This window comes from Nansenia antarctica (assembly GCF_963989245.1).
Source record: "Nansenia antarctica genome assembly, chromosome: 7".
In the NCBI taxonomy this organism is placed as follows: Eukaryota; Metazoa; Chordata; class Actinopteri; order Argentiniformes; family Microstomatidae; genus Nansenia; species Nansenia antarctica.
The window spans coordinates 30,890,991-30,909,473 of NC_137677.1; the positions used below are offsets into that span (position 1 = coordinate 30,890,991).

At 42.3% G+C, this 18,483-nt stretch overlaps 1 protein-coding gene across 1 annotated transcript in view; it reads left to right on the forward strand.

Annotated features, from left to right (window-relative positions):
- Positions 1 to 636: 636 nt before the first annotated feature.
- ap1ar (adaptor related protein complex 1 associated regulatory protein) overlaps positions 637 to 18,483 on the forward strand; it is a gene marked incomplete at its 3' end in the record, with an annotated part of 81,056 nt that continues 63,209 nt past the window's right edge. The window contains exons 1-2 of the mRNA XM_080536659.1: positions 637 to 763; positions 1,624 to 1,672. Of these exons, the coding sequence (XP_080392785.1) occupies positions 693 to 763; positions 1,624 to 1,672 (120 nt within the window). The 5' untranslated portion in view covers positions 637 to 692. The remainder of the gene's footprint in view (positions 764 to 1,623; positions 1,673 to 18,483) is intronic.

Consider the following 18,483-nt stretch of genomic DNA (forward strand, 5'->3'; position numbering starts at 1 on the left):
ACATTAAATCAACAAGAGCTTCTAAATGTGGTCTTTAATATAATTTATTTTTATTTCACATATACAGAGCTTGTTTAGTTTAGTTTAATTTAGTTTATTAGTTTATTATATCGAGGACAATCCAAATACATGTACCATATAAAATACAGTAAAAAAGGCAGCGTTAGCCTAGTCGGCTAATTTTCAACTGAAAAGTTTTTTGTTTTTTGAAAACTAAGACGAAGTGACGTACATGGGCAGTGTATACATTGCAACAAAAACAAAAAACAAATACTAATTTTTGGACTGTATTTCAAACATTTACAATCGCTTGATACTTCGACTGTTTTGAGCCCTCCGCTGCTCCGTAACTACGACACTAATCACGTGTGCCGCTGAGTCAGGAAGAGGAAGTGATGTCTGACAGCTGACACACCTGATAATCAATACCTCCTGGACACCCTACCATGGACTTACATCATGTTCTCTATATCTATATGTATATATGAGATATTATATATGTTGTCTCATTGTCCTGAGCTGCTGTCAGCGTCACTGTCCGGCAACGGAGGAATGAATCACCCCAGGACAATAACCGTGATAACCTAAACCCTAACCCTAACCCTAACCCGTGACAGAGAGAGGCACCCTAACCCGGGACAGAGAGAGGGAAGCCCCGGGACAGAGAGAGGGAAGCCCCGGGACAGCATGTGATGGGGACCTGCTGGTCTTACTGCTCCAGCGTCTTCAGACGGGAGGCGAACAGGATCCAGAGAGGCGGAGGGTGAGTGACCCGCCCTGCCCTGCAGGCTAGCGGCTGAGCTAACTAGATGGCTGGAGTGGGCCGTTCTCTGTTGGGGGTTGGGGGTCCCACCCCTCAGGGTCGGGTTGGGGGTCCTGTCTGTTTCTCCAGTGTTGCATTTGTCACTTTCCATCAGTGTCCCAGTGGTGTCACACCTGTCAGCTGAGGGAGGGGGAGAGAGATAATAATAATAATAATAATAATAATAATAATAATAATAATAATAATAATAATAATAATAATAATAACTTTTTATGTGTAGCGCTTTTCCTGCAAACGTTGCAGCTCAAAGTGCTCTGATGGAGAGAGAGAGAGGAGGGGGGGAGGAGAGAGAGAGATGGAGACAGAGACAGAGAGGAGGGGGAGAGAGAGAGATGGAGAGAGAGAGAGAGAGAGAGAGAGAGAGAGAGAGAGACAGAGACAGAGAGAGAGAGAGATGGTGACAGAGAGAGAGAGAGAGGAGGGGGAGAGAGAGACACAGAGATAGAGAGAGAGAGATGGTGACAGAGAGGGAGAGGGAGGGAATGTTCTAGTCCCACCCCCCCAGGGACAGTTGGAGCTGTTAGTGACATCACCACTTCACTGAGCAACATGACGTTTGTGAGGCATTAAGGTATCCAACAGCAGACGACTGCGTTTCCATGCCTACCAGGTTTGGCTCTGATATGGATTCTGGGGAAATAAAAATAAATGAATGAATACATAAATGTATACAGTTTGTCTTGTCATGTGACTTACCTATGAGTGACAGAAGTTACTTCAGTAAACGGTTGTCATGGTGTCAGACAGTAAACGATTGTCATGGCGTCAGACAGTAAACGGTTGTCACGGTTTCCCTTCAGATCCAAGTACTTCCGGAGCAGCACAACAGGAGAACACTACACCATCGAGGTACCTAACCCTGACCCTGTCCTGACCCTGTCCTGACCCTGACCTGACCCTGACCTAACCCTGTCCTGACCCTGACCTAACCCTGTCCTGACCCTGACCCTAACCCTGTCCTAACCCTGTCCTGACCCTGTCCTGACCCTGTCCTGACCCTGTCCTGACCCTGCCCTGACCCTGTCCTAACCCTGACCCTTTCCTGACCTGTTCCTGACCCTGTCCTAACCCTATCCTGACCCTAACCCTGTCCTAACCCTGTCCTAACCCTATCCATGTCCTAACCCTGTCCTAACCCTGTCCTGACCCTGTCCTAACCCTGTCCTCCTAACCCTGTCCTGACCCTGACCCTGACCCTGACCCTGTCCTGACCCTGCCCCTGTCCTGCCCCTGACCCTGTCCTAACCCTGTCCTGACCCTGTCCTAATCCTGACCCTGTCCTAACCCTGTCCTGACCCTGTCCTAACCCTGTCCTGTCCTGACCCTGTCCCTGTCCTGACCCTGTCCCTGTCCTGACCCTGTCCTGTCCCTGTCCTAACCCTGTCCTAACCCTGTCCTGATCCGGTCCTAACCCTGACCCTGTCCTGTCCCTGTCCTGTCCCTGTCCTAACTAGGGTTGGGTACCGAAAACCGGTACCGGTATGGTACCGGTTACTTTGCATTCGGTACCTACCGAACCGAATTGCAACGGAGATTTCGGTTCCTCGTTTCGGTTCCTCTCTCGCCCCCTGGTGTCCGAAATGGACTTTACATGCAACAGTCAACCGCACGTGACATCGCCTGTTGAAGTTCCACTCAGTTCCTGTAATCGAGACTGAATCGCTCTCACCATGCGCGAGGCGACGCGCTTGCAAAACAGTTTTGTAATTGGTCTGAATTTAGCGGGAAATTTGGATTTAACAACGACACAATATTGGCAGGGGAAAAGAATTGGAGTCGAATTTTTATAGACAACGGATTTACATGCTGGAAAAACATGCAGCTAAAATTCAGGGAACATTTAGACAATACGAGACACAAGGTAGCTGTGGTCGCATGCTCTTATTACAGGGCAATATGCGCGGTGCAAAAATAATCTAAAATCATCACGAACAGAATGGTGGAGGTACGGGTAAACAGGGCTCATGTCGATGTCATCAAAGGTAAACGTTGGTTTTCTCAGCTGATAATATGCATTACCTTGCTGTTGGTTGTTTACCTAATGCTCCATCTGACTGTCACACTGTGATTTGACTTGTGTAAACAGTTAATGAGTAACGTTAGCCCGTTTTGTGCGTGTACTCTCATGTAGGCCTACTTCGTATTGATGAGCTGATAATCTTTCAGTGTGTGTGTGTGTGTGTGTGTGTGTGTGTATTAGTGTTGTCACGATACCAATATTTTACCCTGCGATACTATACCAGCCCAAGTATCACGATTAGTATCGCGATACCGCGGCACTTTTGTAACACTTTTTATTTTTATGAACATGCAATGTATTTATACAAGTTACAATAACTTAATGAGTGGTGCATGAATAACATGCATTTAATGCATTACACTGTAACTCTACAGGTAAGTAAAAGTACTGAAACCGATATTTTTGTGAATAACATGTTTATTAATAAGTAGTTTGAAACATCAAACAGACCAACTGGCCTTTTGCAAGAGTATAGCAAAGTAGGTGTGTGTGTGTGTGTGTGTGTGTGTCTGTCTGTCTGTCTGTCTGTCTGTCTGTCTGTCTGTCTTTCTGTGTCTGTATGTCTGTCTTTCTGTGTCTGTATGTCTGTCCGTCTGTGGGGTCTTTTTCACGAACTTGAAAAGTAAAAGCAAACACTGGCATATCAAAAATATAGAGGGCTACTTCCAAACTGTAGCTCAAGACTCAACTTAAGAAAACTCAGTGGTCATATTCCAAAGATTGTCACTAAGCAGGGCAGAAGTGTGGTTATTACTTCATTAGCTAGCCAGGCTGGCTAGCACCGGCTGGTTAGCCAGCAACAGCAGCAGTGCTGCCGCACACTTTAGCTAAGAAGTTTATTCATTCATTTTTGTAATATTAGCTAATTGCAAGAACACATAAGTATAACAAATAAAGCCATACTAACCTCATTAGCTTGCTTGTATTCCAGTGCAAGGTCTGGATGACGACATTGTAGGTGCTTTATTAAGTTTGACGTGTTGCCTCCTTTTGCCTGTATGGCATGATTGCATCTCCTGCAGAACGGACGGCCATCATCTATTGCTTTACCTTCGCGATCTGGTTTAAAACCAAAATAGTTCCAGATAAAACTTTTTGAGTTAGTTTTCTTTAGTAATTTTGGCGTTGATGGTGCGACGCTATGGGTAGGGAACGCTTCTGCCATGACGATACTGAGAAGACTGGCTCGCGCCCAGACAGACATCCAGATAACGTCAATATATAAGGTAATATGCTGCGGAGATGTGCGCGAGCAAACAAACTGGGATCTGTCACAACGGTGTCGCGAGTAGGGCTGGGCATACGCTCAAAATTTCTTTTTCGATAATCGCAAGAATTAACGATCAATTATCGATTAATTGATAAGCTTTTTTTTCATTATTTTTTTTTTATTTTTTTATTTTTTCCTTGGGGAAAAAACTTTATTTGTGTTGCTATTGCACACATTCATTCATTCACATTCAAACTAGACACTACAGTCAGATAACAATCCTCTTAAACAAGGCAGTGAGTAGCCTAAATTGTTTAACTTAAAAACACATTTTACATTATAAATATAAATATAGAAAATAAGTAACTCACCATAGGAGCAGTAAAAAAACAGTTACTCACAAATAGGAGGATGACTGAAAACGTTAGTGTCCTTAAGAGCGTCCAGCTTAACTTAAATTTAAACTCCAGCGAGAGACTGTAGGCGGCAGGCCTACTGGTTCTTGTTCAGAAAGATGATCATGTTAACATGTTCAGGGGTGAGAGACGAACGCAATCCGGTGACACGTGGACAAACTAATTTCCATTATTATTATTATTAATGATTATCGAGCAAAATATTTTGTGATCGACCAAGATCCTTATCGATCAATTATCGATCGTCGATCATTGATGCCCACCCCTAGTCGCGAGCCAGTCTTGTCCTCATTAGCAGAACCAGTGAATTTGGTAATAGAGGTAACACATTGCCCCGCTGGTACCGTGTTCAACACGGTAGTATAGTATTCCACGGTAGTACCGTTGTATAAAGCTTATGGTATAGTAGGCACCGTGACATTTTGGCACCGCGGTATATCGTTGGTACCGGTATATCGTGCAACACTAGTGTGTGTATGTATGTGACTGTCAGTCACAAGTTTATATTCTAATAATGTTGTTCAGTGCTGTATGCGCGTTCCCGGTTCTGTGTGTACTCTTGTGTACTTCATATTCAATGAGCTGATTATCTTTGTGTGTGTGTGTGTGTGTGTCTTGGGCGTATCTGTCAGTCACATTCAGTGCTGTATGCGGGTTCACCATGTTCTGCTGCAGCTGTAGCGTCAGGATATGTTGGTATTTGATCACCTTCTATATCACTAGGAAAGCCGTGAGGTGTCATAGGGCACCAGTGAGTACAACAAAAAAAATCTACCTTTGCACTCGATCAAATGTCAGGACCCTCCTTTCATGACTTTTCCTAGATATGTGCGTTCTACCACCCAGCATCTTTACATTTTCAAAATCGAGTTAGTATAAAGCGATTTTGCAGTATTTCTGTGTGTGTCTGTGTATTTGCCTTGGAATTCGGCTGCCATCTTTTTCTCCAAGGCTGCAATTCTCTTTTATATCAGCAGAGGTAGCAAGGGGACACACACTGTGCTCAAACTTCAGGCTTCAGTGCTGAATTAGATACAGTGGATAAGACTGATAAGTATGTAACATAATGTGTTTATATATAGGCTATATATAGCAATAGGGATACATAAGGTATGTGTACAGACAGTTATGAAAATGATAAACTGTACAGTTGTCTCCCAATCCCTTCAGATTTGTTGGAGCTGAGTTTTTTTTCCACAGCGGGTTTACCCAAGTTCCATGCAATAGTGATAATATATTATGATATGTGTAGCCTATGTCAGGGTTTCCGTTAGAAAACATTTGTGCCGGTCAACGTGTTCGGGAAGATTTCAATTTACCGGACAAACGTGAGATATTCCGGTCATCATATTAAAATATAATATAGCTGTTTGTCGCGGTGATTACTGTTGTGTAGCCTAGCCTATATATGCCGTTTAATGTCTATTTCTCATCCGATACGATTAGATGCGAGCTATATAATAAATATAATAATATAGGCTTTCATGATTCGCATGCGCGCTATGCCATATGTCCAGCGCTGAACGCGCGCCACACTGGGAACTGAACAGACTGCATCGATCAATGAACGGACTCCACATTACGTTAACTGAAGTCTGTTAAATTGTTTGGGATTAATGTGAGTTTTCTATTTTCTCTTTTCAGTTTTGCCCTTTTTTATCAATAAAACAACGTCATTTCTATAACCAGTAGGGGTGCAACGGTTCTCGTTTTTTTTACGGACGGTACGGTTTGCGTTCCACGGCTCAATTCACTAGTGAACCGTGACGGTTTTCTTTTTTATTTATTTATTTATTTTATTTTATTTTTTTACCTTTATTTTACCAGGAAGTCACATTGAGATTAAAACCTCTTTTACAAGAGAGACCTGGCCAAGACAGGGTCAAAATAGTAGCTTAAAAAAACTGTTCAGATAACAAGACAGGACATAAGACAGTGGCAACAATACAATAGACAAACAATGGTAGGGGTATTTACAAGGTGATTAAAACATTGAGAAGTCTAACCAAAGCAGGTACAGCGAGCGGTGACCACATCCTTTAATCTACGCTTGAAGATACTTATGGAAATAAGGGCCTCTAATTTAAAAGTAGTCTGTAGGTCATTCCAAGACCAAGGGCCATAATAAGACAAGCTTGCCCTTCCAACATTGTTCATGATAAGTGGCACCTTGTATTTTGTATTGTAGCCATCTACGAGACCTGAGACCCGAGCCACTCGGTATAGGGATGAACTTCAGGCCCAGATAATTCGGTAAGAAGCCAGAGATGATTTTAAACACAAGAGTGTACCAGTGTTGGAGCCTTCTGACAGAAAGAGATGGCCATCCAACCAGACTATACAGTGTACAGTGATGGGTCCTGAAGGCACTATTGGTGATGTATCTTAGAACCGAATGATACAGGGGGTCTAGCTTGGATAAAGTGGACAGAGAAGCAAACCTATATACTGTATCACCATAATCCAATTGTGAAAGGAAAAGGGCGGAGACAAGACGTTTTCTGGAAGCCAAGGAAAAGCAAGATTTAAATCTATACAGGAAGCCCACTGTACGCTTAAGCTTTATGGCGAGAAGATCAATTTGGCCGCGTTCGTAAATTAGCTCTGAGAGCGCCGGAGCGTCCACGTGAATGCCTCGAACGCGGCCTTTGGTCAGAGGTCGAGTTGGTCTGGAACGCAGTTGTACATCTTTACTGCCTAATTGGCTGCCTAATATCCAATCACAGGGAAGAAACAAAAACACTGTTAGAGAAAAAAAAGGTGAAGATGGCGACCGGATTAGAACACATGGCGAACCCAGTTGAGAGGCAACAGTTTGAGGAAGCCCCGGATTCCTACAAGTCTGCGGTGTGGGGGGAATACGACAATAAGGGGAAAAAAACAGTGGACAGAAACATTACTATCTGCAAGCTCTGCTTAAAGCGTGTGCCATATGCTAATGGATGCACCTCTAACATGAAACAGCATATTCGCCGCTACCACTCAACGATAACACTGACTGGGAGCAGGAAAGCCAGTCAGGTAGCGTCAGTGAGCAGACAGCAGTCTCGAAAGTGTTTATTTTTTGGGGGAAATTTGAAAGTCTTTTTTGCTTATATACAATTATATATACATTATATAAACATTATATACATTACATATACATGTGTATGTTAAAGTTCCATATGTATAAGCAAATATAAAGTAAAGTACTGTTTGTAAATAAATAGTAGCATTTGTTTCTGAACCGAACCGTACCGAAAACCGTGACCCAAAATACCGAACCGTACCGAACCGTGGGCCAACTGAACCGTTGCACCCCTAATAACCAGGTCTCGCTGGTTGGGAAGGCATTTAGTTTAGCTGCCTGTCAAATCATACTTAATCGGACTCGGGAGTATGACAATGAGGAGAACATAACTGTTTATTGAGAAACGATTGATAGGCAGGCTGGGATACGTATATAAAGAAATACCACAATGTCTAGATTTATAACATTTTATTGAAAAGTGCAAGAGGTTACATGTAGGCTTCTGGCGTGACACATAGGCTAGCCTAATTTCCGTTCATATGCCTTTTATCAGATAAAATAAAATAGAATAAAACTCTTTGAAAATAAATAGACTTTAAATGAACTTGCAATGCGCATAGGCTAATTTCCGTTCGATGTTAATAGGCCTATAGTAGCCTATGCCTTTTCTCAGATAGGGGATAGCCTGAATAGCAGGCTATTTTATTTAAGGCTTTCAGGAGCTCAGTCAGTCCCACATACTGATGACATGCGATGCCATTTTTTGCCATGTGAAATGCAACTTGTAGCTGAGAGTGCAGCTTATTGTTAGCCGTTTCATTAGCCTGCTCACAGTGGCCTTTCATAGCGGTTTGCTGTTGCCTCAAACTGACCGCCGATATGTGGTCACTGCACCGACTGTGATCAGTGAGAGCCGACATTCTCATATTCGTTGCTCCTCTCATGAATCCGTTATTCCTCCCCGATTTTTTGCACGGTGAGCAGAACATTTTTCCTTCCCCATCTAAACGCAGACAGGGGAAATTTTCTTTCCATTCAACTCGAAACCCTCAAGACTTTTTGGCTGGAGGAGCCACTACGGCACTACTTAAACTTTGTCTCGCCATGTTTACCTCTCGCTCGCTATGGTGCACTTTGAGCTGCAACGTTTGCAGGTTAAAAGCGCTAGCCTATACAAATAAAAGTTATTATTATTATTATTATGGTGGCCCGCTACGCAGGGTTGCCAGATGGGCCGGGTTATCGCCGAATGGGCTACTGGGTTTAGCGGTAATAGACTGGTTATGCTGTAAATTGTCAATCCCATCTGGCAACCCTGCCGCTAGGAAGGCTATTGACGCTGTTTCGCGGAGTCATCATCATGCCGGCGTCAAATCATATAATAATAAAATAAATATATAGCCTATATATTCGTCTTTTTTAATATAGAAGGAATCAGAATGTGACAATTAAACTTTAGCGAATTGTATTCAAATTGTGCTTAGAGGGAATTATTTTCACCGGACATTATGACCGAAGAGGTTTAAATGTGTCGGACTTCAACACATTTTACCGGACAAAGACTGGTAATTACCGGTTAACGGAAACCCAGGCCTATGTACAGTTATGAATGATACACTGCACAGTATGTACCTATCAAGTTGTGTGGTGCATGCATAGCTACCGCAGCAAAGTAATTGCAGTAGCCTACGTTTGATTATACATGTACTCATCAACGAATATTATATAACAAACGGATATTTATAATATTGTATATAATGTATTTTTTGTATATCACTGTAGACCACGGTGCTAGACCACTGGACCACCTCAGGCCACCAGTAATAACCATAATTGTGGATTACTATTTACAATTAGTAGTCTCCTAATCTCGCTACAGTTTGAGGCAGTCTGTAACTACTTTTGTTTCAGCCCATTCTTGCCTATAGACAACAATGTACAATCATTCATATTGAGTTTATTCACCCAATAAAGTAAAGATGAATAATACTGCCCTTCACCTTATTATCAGATGTTCAGTTATGATTAGACCTGTGTCGGCAATGATAATAATACACAACAGGCAAGACGGTTGTACCATAGATATACGCAGATTCATATTTGTAGATTTGTTTTCGAACATTAGATAGGCCTAGTTGATTTTGGCAACATTGTAGTAGACACTTTTAGAGTGTATTAATTATTTTGTTTGTTTGAATCCTCACTGTGTTCATGTTATAATGTTTAGTGAACGAACAATTGTTGGGTGAATAAACTGTCTCTTGCCACAAATCGGAATTATCTTGCCGTGAAATGTGTACATCAAATAACATGATGTCGGCGATCTACTAGAACTGGAGCGGGACGACTGCAATGTACCATATATATCTGCCATATCATACCGTTTTATATTGAAAAATATGATGGTAAATAAATACATGTGGGACCGATGTATGATATGGCAGAGGTGTGGTGTGTATCAGTTTGTCTCGTTCCAGCGAGTCAACTCGTGTTGACTCAATACGACATTATGCGCTCTGCGCTGCGGGCTACATTTGATTATGTAATCATCAACGAATATTATATAACGAACGGATATTTATAATAGGCCTACAGTATATAATGTATTATTATTTTTATTCTGAGCAGTCCCACTCATAATAAAATACTGATGTTCTCATAATATAATTATAGATATAGCCTAGCTAAATCGTGTAGACTGCTATGGAGGTATATTGAAAAATATGATGATAAATAGGCTACATGTGGGATGGAGGTAAGGTGTGGGATGGCAGATATATGTATGATATATAGGGATGCACGATATGCATTTTTCCCAACCGATACCGATACCGATATTTACCCGCTTCTCGTGGCCGATAACCGATACTTCAGGTGACTTATTAGATTTGTTGTGTTGTAACTCGTAGACCTTTGCCCTCCTCTCCGAACTTTTGTTGAACATGTATTGCAAATTGCAAACGCAATATCTGCCTTAGAAATTGTGAAGAATGTCCACACCGGGGAAGGCATGTTTCGCTCGCGTCTCGTCTATACAAACTGCGTGCCTGAGCGCGGAAACCGGAAGCAGAGCGCGGAAACCGGAAACCGGAAGCAGAAATATTTCCGGCTTCATATTATCGGTTAAATATCGGCAAAATTTTATAATAAATACCGATACCGATAAACATGAATTCCTCAATATCGGGCCGATAAATATCGGTGCCGATAATATCGTGCATCCCTAATGATATATTATGGCAGTTTCTCGCGCCTGTCCCGTTCTGTTGTTCAAAGAATATAATATAAAACTTTAACTTTACTCTCATGTGCCGTGGGCTCTCGGAAAGCTGCTCATTGAATGTATTATGTATGAAAATAATGCAATAGGCTACATAGGAATAAGTGTGTTCATATGCAAACATACTCGAGAGATATGAGTTCAATCTGTAAACTGTTATCATCTCAATAGGACGGCCAATGTAATGCGTTGTTTTTTTGATTTTGCATTCCTTCTTTCGTGGTAAACTAATCTCTTTCTGATCGTCCCGTTCACAAAAACCTAAGGTGCATAAGTCACATAATATGGCGAAATAAATGTTTGTTCAGACAATACAAGATATATTGAAAAATATGATGATGAATACATGTGGGGGTAGGTACGGTGTAGGTACGGGGATGATATGTGGCATGTCCGCTCGCCAACTAAAGCCCATTCTTGCCCATAGACAACTGTACAATCATTCATATTTTATTCACCCAATAAAGTAAAGATGAATAATACTGCCCTTCACCTTATTATCAGATGTTCATAGACCTGTGTCGGCAATGATAATAATACACAACAGGCAAGACGGTTGTACCATACAGATTCATATTTGTAGATTCGTTTTCGAACATTAGATAGGCCTAGTTGATTTTGGCAACATTGTACATTGTAGTAGCCAATTGTCCGCTCGCCAACTAAAGCACTTGGTTATAAACATACTAGGCTCGGTTTCTAACAAGTAGGCTTCTAACAAAATCACTGTATGGGACAACTCGTTTCTAAAAAGTGAGTTACAATCACTTGATGTAGGCCTAATGGTTGATGGGGGGAGGGTTGATGGCTCTCGATCGTTTCCGATCAACAAACAAAGACATCGGGTTTCCCCCGCTCCACCACGTCCCAACGGTGTGTTTCTGTAAACATTTTCTCCTCCTTGTTGCATAAAAAAAAATCAAGACTCGCTCCTCTCAGGAGACCACTATTTATAAATAATAATCCACAGAAGTTCTCCCCCTAGGTAGAAGGCTTCGCATGCCAAGATGTAATTATAAGCTCTTAAAACTATCATTTGTCCCATTCTCCATTAAACTAATAAATTCGCTCAAGCAGAAACGATGATTAGGACATGATCACCAGCACCTGCACTTTATCTTAGACACCACTTGAAGGGCCATGTGCAATATTCGAAAACACCACTTGAAGGGTTATGTGCAATATATATTTACCGTATTTTCCGGACTATAAGTCGCAGGACCAGCCAAACTTTTTTCATAGTTTGGCTGGTCCTGCGACTTATAGTCAGGTGCGACTTATATATCAATATATATATATATATATATATATATATAATTTCATACTGACTGACATGAACCAAGGAGTAAACATTACCGTCTACAGCCGACAGAGGGCGCTCTGGGCCGCTCTGGGCTTGTGACAACTATATGCTGCTCCTATACCCCTGAAGAAGTGATCTAAAACATTAGCTTGTTGAAGCTAAGCAAACGGTAGCTTGGTGAACTTGCTTACTGGTAACTTGCTTGTTGGACTCGCTGGCTTGTTATGTTCATTTAGCCTATTCAGCCTCCCAGGTATGTTCTTTATGCTATTGTGTTGCTGAATAACTGTTAATGTGTTATGTTAACATACCGGACTTCTATTCAGCCTGTTGTTCTGTGTTCTATTGTGTAGTTGAATAAACTTGCCTTTCCAGATTAAATGTCTGTTCTTGGTCTTGGATTTTGTGAAATATATTTCTAAATAAATGCGACTTATAGTCCAGTGCGACTTATGTATGTTTTTTTCCTCTTAATGTCGCATTTTTTTTACTGATGTGACTTATACTCCGGAGCGACTTATAGTCCGGAAAATACGGTATACCAAATGATGCCATGTCCAGGTGGAAACTGCTGCCAATGTCACTCAATGTTTGTTGCTGTCCTGTTGTTTACTTTGCCTACTGTATGTTGTATGTATCGTCTCTGTTGCACTTGAAGCATGAAAGTACCATGCCCAAGACAAATTTCCCCTCAGGGACAATAAAGTATAATCAATCAATCAATCAATCAATAGGCACAGTCACAGTGCTACATGAAAATATCTAGCCACACACCACATATCATACCTCCGCCCTATATGTATTTATCATCATATTTCTCAATATAAAACGGAGGTACGATATATGGCAGATACTGTATATGTATGGTATATTATGGCAGTTTCTGCCGCCTGTCCCGTTCTGTTGTTCAAAGAATATTATATAAAACGCATCACATGTTTGTCATTGTATGAACATTTTTCTGTAGCGAAGAACCTTGGTTCAATCTGGAGCTGATCAACTCCGGACGGCAATAGCACGTTTTGGGTGCAATTGTGCAAGAATAACACTATTTACAGCGCTGTCATTTATTGCTATATTTATTACTGTTATATATAAATGTGAACATTACAGATACCTGGTCAACACAGCTTGGGATTCCAAGGAAATTACCGTATTTTCCGCACTATAAGGCGCACTTAAAAGCCTTTAATTTTCAAAAAAACCGACAGTGCGCCTTATAATCCGGAGCGCCTTATATATGGATCAATTGGTTAATTGGTTGATCCATACTGGTTGTACACGGCGCTCAAGGCGCTCTGTCAAAATGTTTCAGTACGACTGGTAAACTACAAAGCCGCACCGCTTGCAGCATTACGGTAATCAGTAAACACCGGTACTGTGCTTACTCACAGTCCCACACCACTTGTGTGTGTATAAAGACCCCAAGTAAAGAAGACTAAACATAGTTTCCGAGGGAACAAAGCGAGATGGCCACAGTTAGAGGACAAACTCGAACAGTGGGTTGTTGAACAGAGAGCAGCAAGTAGAAGCGTCTCTACAGTCACTATTCGAATGAAGGCAACAGCGCTAGCACGGGACATGAACATCGATGAATTTCGAGGCGGTCCTTCTTGGTGCTTTCAACTTGAAGTTTTAAAGTACCCACTTGATATAATAAACAACAGTTTAACGATCACTAAACACTTATAATTTGTGTATTGGATTCATTATTCTCGTTTGCCATAGGCTACCGGTAAGGGAGGGTTGACTTGTAAACATACTTTCGTTTTAGCTCGTGTTCAAAAGCAAGAACTGTGTGTTCATCTAGTTATGTGTAGTTATGTGTTTTTAGCATGTCGATGTTCTCCCAGTATGTTGTGATGTTATTAAAATACAGTTTGGACCTTCGTAGCGATGTGTTTTGTTAGCAGCGTTCGTAGCTGTGGCTGCGTTCAGAGTCACTTTTCTCCCATTCAGTGTTTGAGGTGAACCAACATTCAAATACGCCTGTCGTGTTCAATCTTTCTCTGATTTGAATGTATGACACATCATTTGAAAGCTTACAATCTGAAGTTTAAGCATGTGTAAAAACTGAAAAATTACGTTGCACATTTCACCAGGAGCTGTCACATATTGGTTGTTGGTTATAATTGTATAGCCTATTGGTTGTTTTCTGGTGTTGTTTTCTTGTTTTGCTCTGTTTGTAGTCTACTTTATGTATTTTTATCAGCTGTTAAATCACCACAGCGGTTAATCCACTAATAGAGATAAGAGCAGATTGAAAATGCTTGTAGCTAACTACTCTATATCTCGTGGTCGCAGCTATTGCAAATTGCTATTCACACGAGTCAGCTGTGAATCACCGCAGGTCCTTGACGCTTGTTGCAAAAATGGATGACGAACGGCTGATACTTGAGGTGGAAAAATATATATGTTTGACGGTGGAGCAGGTAGAACGTTGACGGTGACAACGCTCAGGTGGAGCATGGACAACGGGAAGTTGACACAACACCGATGGAGAGGTGACGCAACGCAGTAGGTGGAGCTTGGGCGTAACGCAACCCCAGTCAAACGTTTGACTGCAGTATCTTCTATTCTATGCGCCTTATAATCCGGTGCGCCCTGTATATGAAAACAGTTCTAAAATAGGCCATTCATTGAAGGTGCGCCTTATAATCCGGTGCGCCTTATAGTGCGGAAAATATGGTACATGGAACTATGTGTGAAAGGGACAACATTGCAATATATATTACAGTTATTTTTTAATAATGATAATTTATTATATATAACTTTCATTCGTTAGTAATGAAAACTCCCGCAGTCTCGATCAATCTCCTAGATCAATCTCCTCTCCACTTACGTTACATCTACAATGGCATGCATACGTTATTATATATTATATATTATATATATATATATGTTCCTTTTCAGCTGACTCTCTGCTCTGTCCCCGCTGCTCTGGAACTTTATGCATTTTTAGAGGTACAGTATATCTCAAAAGTGAGTACACCCTTTAGATTTTTGCAAATATTCTGTTATATCCTTTCAGGGGATAACATTATCCTACTGAAACTTTGATATAACTTAAAGTAGTCAGTGTGCTGCTTGAATAACGGTATAGATTTATTGTCCTTTGAAAATTACTCAGTACACAGCTGTTAATGTCTAAACAGCTGGCAACAAAAGTGAGTACACCCCATAGTGAACATGTCCTAATTGTGCCCAATGATGTTGTTTTCCCGCCCTGGTGTCATGTGACTCGTTAGTGTTACAAGGATTCAGGTGTAAATGATAAGCAGGGCTGTTAAATTTGGTGTTTTGGGCACAATTCTCTCTGAATGCTGGACAACATGGCACCTCATGGCAAGGAACTCTCTGAGCGGCTGAAAAAAAGGATTATTGCGCTTCACAAAGATGGCCTTGGCTATAAGAAGATTGCCAACACCCTGAAAATGAGTTGCAGCACAGTGGCTAAGATCATACAGCGGTTTTCCAGGACAGGTTCCACTCGGAACAGGCCTCGCCAGGGTCGACCAAAGAAGTTGAGTCCACGTGCTCAGCGTCATATCCAGAGGTTGGTTTCCAAAAATAGATGTGTGAGTGCTTCCAGCATTGCTGCAGAGGTTGCAGAAGTGGGATGTCAGTGCCCAGACCATACGCCGCACACTGCATCAAATTGGTTTGTATGGTCGTCGCCCCAGACAGAACCCTCTTCTGAAACCGATGCATAAGAAAGCCCGCAAACAGTTTGCCGAAGACAATGAATCCAAGAACATGAGTTACTGGAACCATGTCCTGTGGTCTGATGAGACCAAAATAAACCTGTTTGGGTCAGATGGTGTCGGGCGTGTGTGGCGGGCGGCACCCTGGTGAGGAGTACCAAGACAAATGTGTTTTGCCTACAGTCAAGCAATGGTGGCAGCATCAATGTCTGGGGCTGCATGAGTGCTGCCGGCACTGGGGAGCTGCATTTCATTGAGGGACACATGAATTCCAATATATACTGTGACATCCTGCACCAGAGCATGATCCCCTCTCTTCGGAAACTGGGCCGTAGGGCAGTTTTCCAACATGATAATGACCCTAAACACACCTCCAAGATGACAACGGCCTTGCTGAAGAAGCTGAAGGTTAAGGTGATGGACTGGCCAAGTATGTCTCCAGACCTAAACCCAATTGAGCATATGTGGGGCATCCTCAAGAGGCAGGTGGAGGAGTGCAAGGTGTCCAACATCCGTGGGCTCTGTGATGTCGTCATGGAGAAGTGGAAGAAGATTCCAGAAGCAACCTGTGCAGCTCTGGTGAATTCCATGCCCAGGAGGGTTAAAGCAGTGCTAGATAACAATGGTGGTCACACAAAATATTGACACTTTGGGCACAATTTAGACACGTTCACTATGGGGTGTACTCACTTTTGTTGCCAGCTGTTTAGACATTAACAGCTGTGTACTGAGTAATTTTCAATGGACAATAAATCTATACTGTTATTCAAGCAGCACACTAACTACTTTAAGTTATATCAAAGTTTCATTAAGACAGTGTTATCCCCTGAAAGGATATGACAGAATATTTGCAAAAATCTAAAGGGTGTACTCACTTTTGAGATATACTGTAGTGTCTTGTCATTTTCTCTTCTTGTGTGACATCGTCCATCCAGCGATTTTTGTGCGTCAGTACACACTCCCCCATTGTGAAGAGTGGTCGTGTGATTCGACACCTCTTCGCGCTAAAAGTAGGTAAAAAAACGTTGCTGTTCTAGTATTAAAAAACATCACCGCTCGGCATTAATGGCGTGCACGCGGAAAATCGCGTCAGTGACCACCCCGCCAATCAAAAGTACCGATTTAAGTACCGTTTCGGTACCGGTAGCGTTTTTAAAGTATCGATTTGGCACCGGTATCGAATAAAACCCTAATGGTACCCAACCCTAGTCCTGACCCTGTCCTGACCCTGTCCTGACCCTCACCCTGTCCTGACCCTCTCCTAACCCTGTCCTGACCCTGACCCTGTCCTAACCCTGTCCTAACCCTGTCCTAACCCTGTCCTGACCCTGTCTATACCCATCATCACCCTCTCTCTGGGGAGTGTGAGTGTGAGTGTGTGTGTGTGTGTGTAGGTGTGTAGGTGTGTGTGTGTGTGTGTGTTTGTGTGTGTGTGTGTAGTGGGGCGCCTGTGTGTCAGGAAGTAGAGTCGCCGTCTAATGATCGCAAGGTTGGCAGATTGGCGGTTTGAGCCCCGGCTGGCCACATGTCGAAGTGTCCTTGGGCAAGACACTGAAACCCAACTTGCTCCCAGTGACCGGGCCGGCGCCTTGCATGGTAGCTTGCCGCCATTGGTGTGTGAATGAGAGGCTGTTGTAAAGCGCTTTGGATAAAGGCGCTATATATGTACAGTATATCTCAAAAGTGAGTACACCCTTTAGATTTTTGCAAATATTCTGTCATATCCTTTCAGGGGATAACACTATCTTAATGAAACTTTGATATAACTTAAAGTAGTCAGTGTGCTGCTTGAATAACAGTATAGATGTATTGTCCATTGAAAATGACTCAGTACACAGCTGTTAATGTCTAAACAGCTGGCAACAAAAGTGAGTACACCCCATAGTGAACATGTCTAAATTGTGCCCAAAGTGTCAATATTGTGTGTGACCACCATTGTTATCTAGCACTGCTTTAACCCTCCTGGGCATGGAATTCACCAGAGCTGCACAGGTTGCTTCTGGAATCTTCTTCCACTCCTCCATGACGACATCACGGAGCCCACGGATGTTGGACACCTTGCACTCCTCCACCTTCCTCTTGAGGATGCCCCACATGTGCTCAATTGGGTTTAGGTCTGGAGACATACTTGGCCAGTCCATCACCTTAACCTTCAGCTTCTTCAGCAAGGCCGTTGTCATCTTGGAGGTGTGTTTAGGGTCATTATCATGAATGAATGAATGAATGAATGAATGAATGAATGGACTTTATTGTCATTGCTACAGTACAGGTACCAAACAACGAAATTTAGGAGGGGTGGCTCCCCTGGTGTTAGGAAAGGAAAAAAAAAAAAAAAACGTAAAAAAAAAATCACAAGAAGGGAAGGAGCTGGTTTACATAAATAAAGGCTATGTACACAATCCACTGTACTGTACTGTACAGATAGTCGACTAGGGTTGTCATATTGCACAATAGTATTTTTTCACGTTATTTAAAGTGTCACAGTTTGCAGGCTTGAAATGTACATGTTTGTGCCTCAGCACTACACCTGATTTTTTCAGTCCAGCAGCTGCCATACAATCCGTCCAGACTGTCCAGGGCCCAGAACTTAGGTCTTTGCTGTGTTCAGGGCCTGGACGGCCCTGTGGTAGAAGCAGTTCTTCAGTCTGTTTGTCTTAGCGGCCAGGGTCCTGAACCTCCTTTTCGAGGGCAGCCTGGTAAAGTGTACGTGCCCAGGG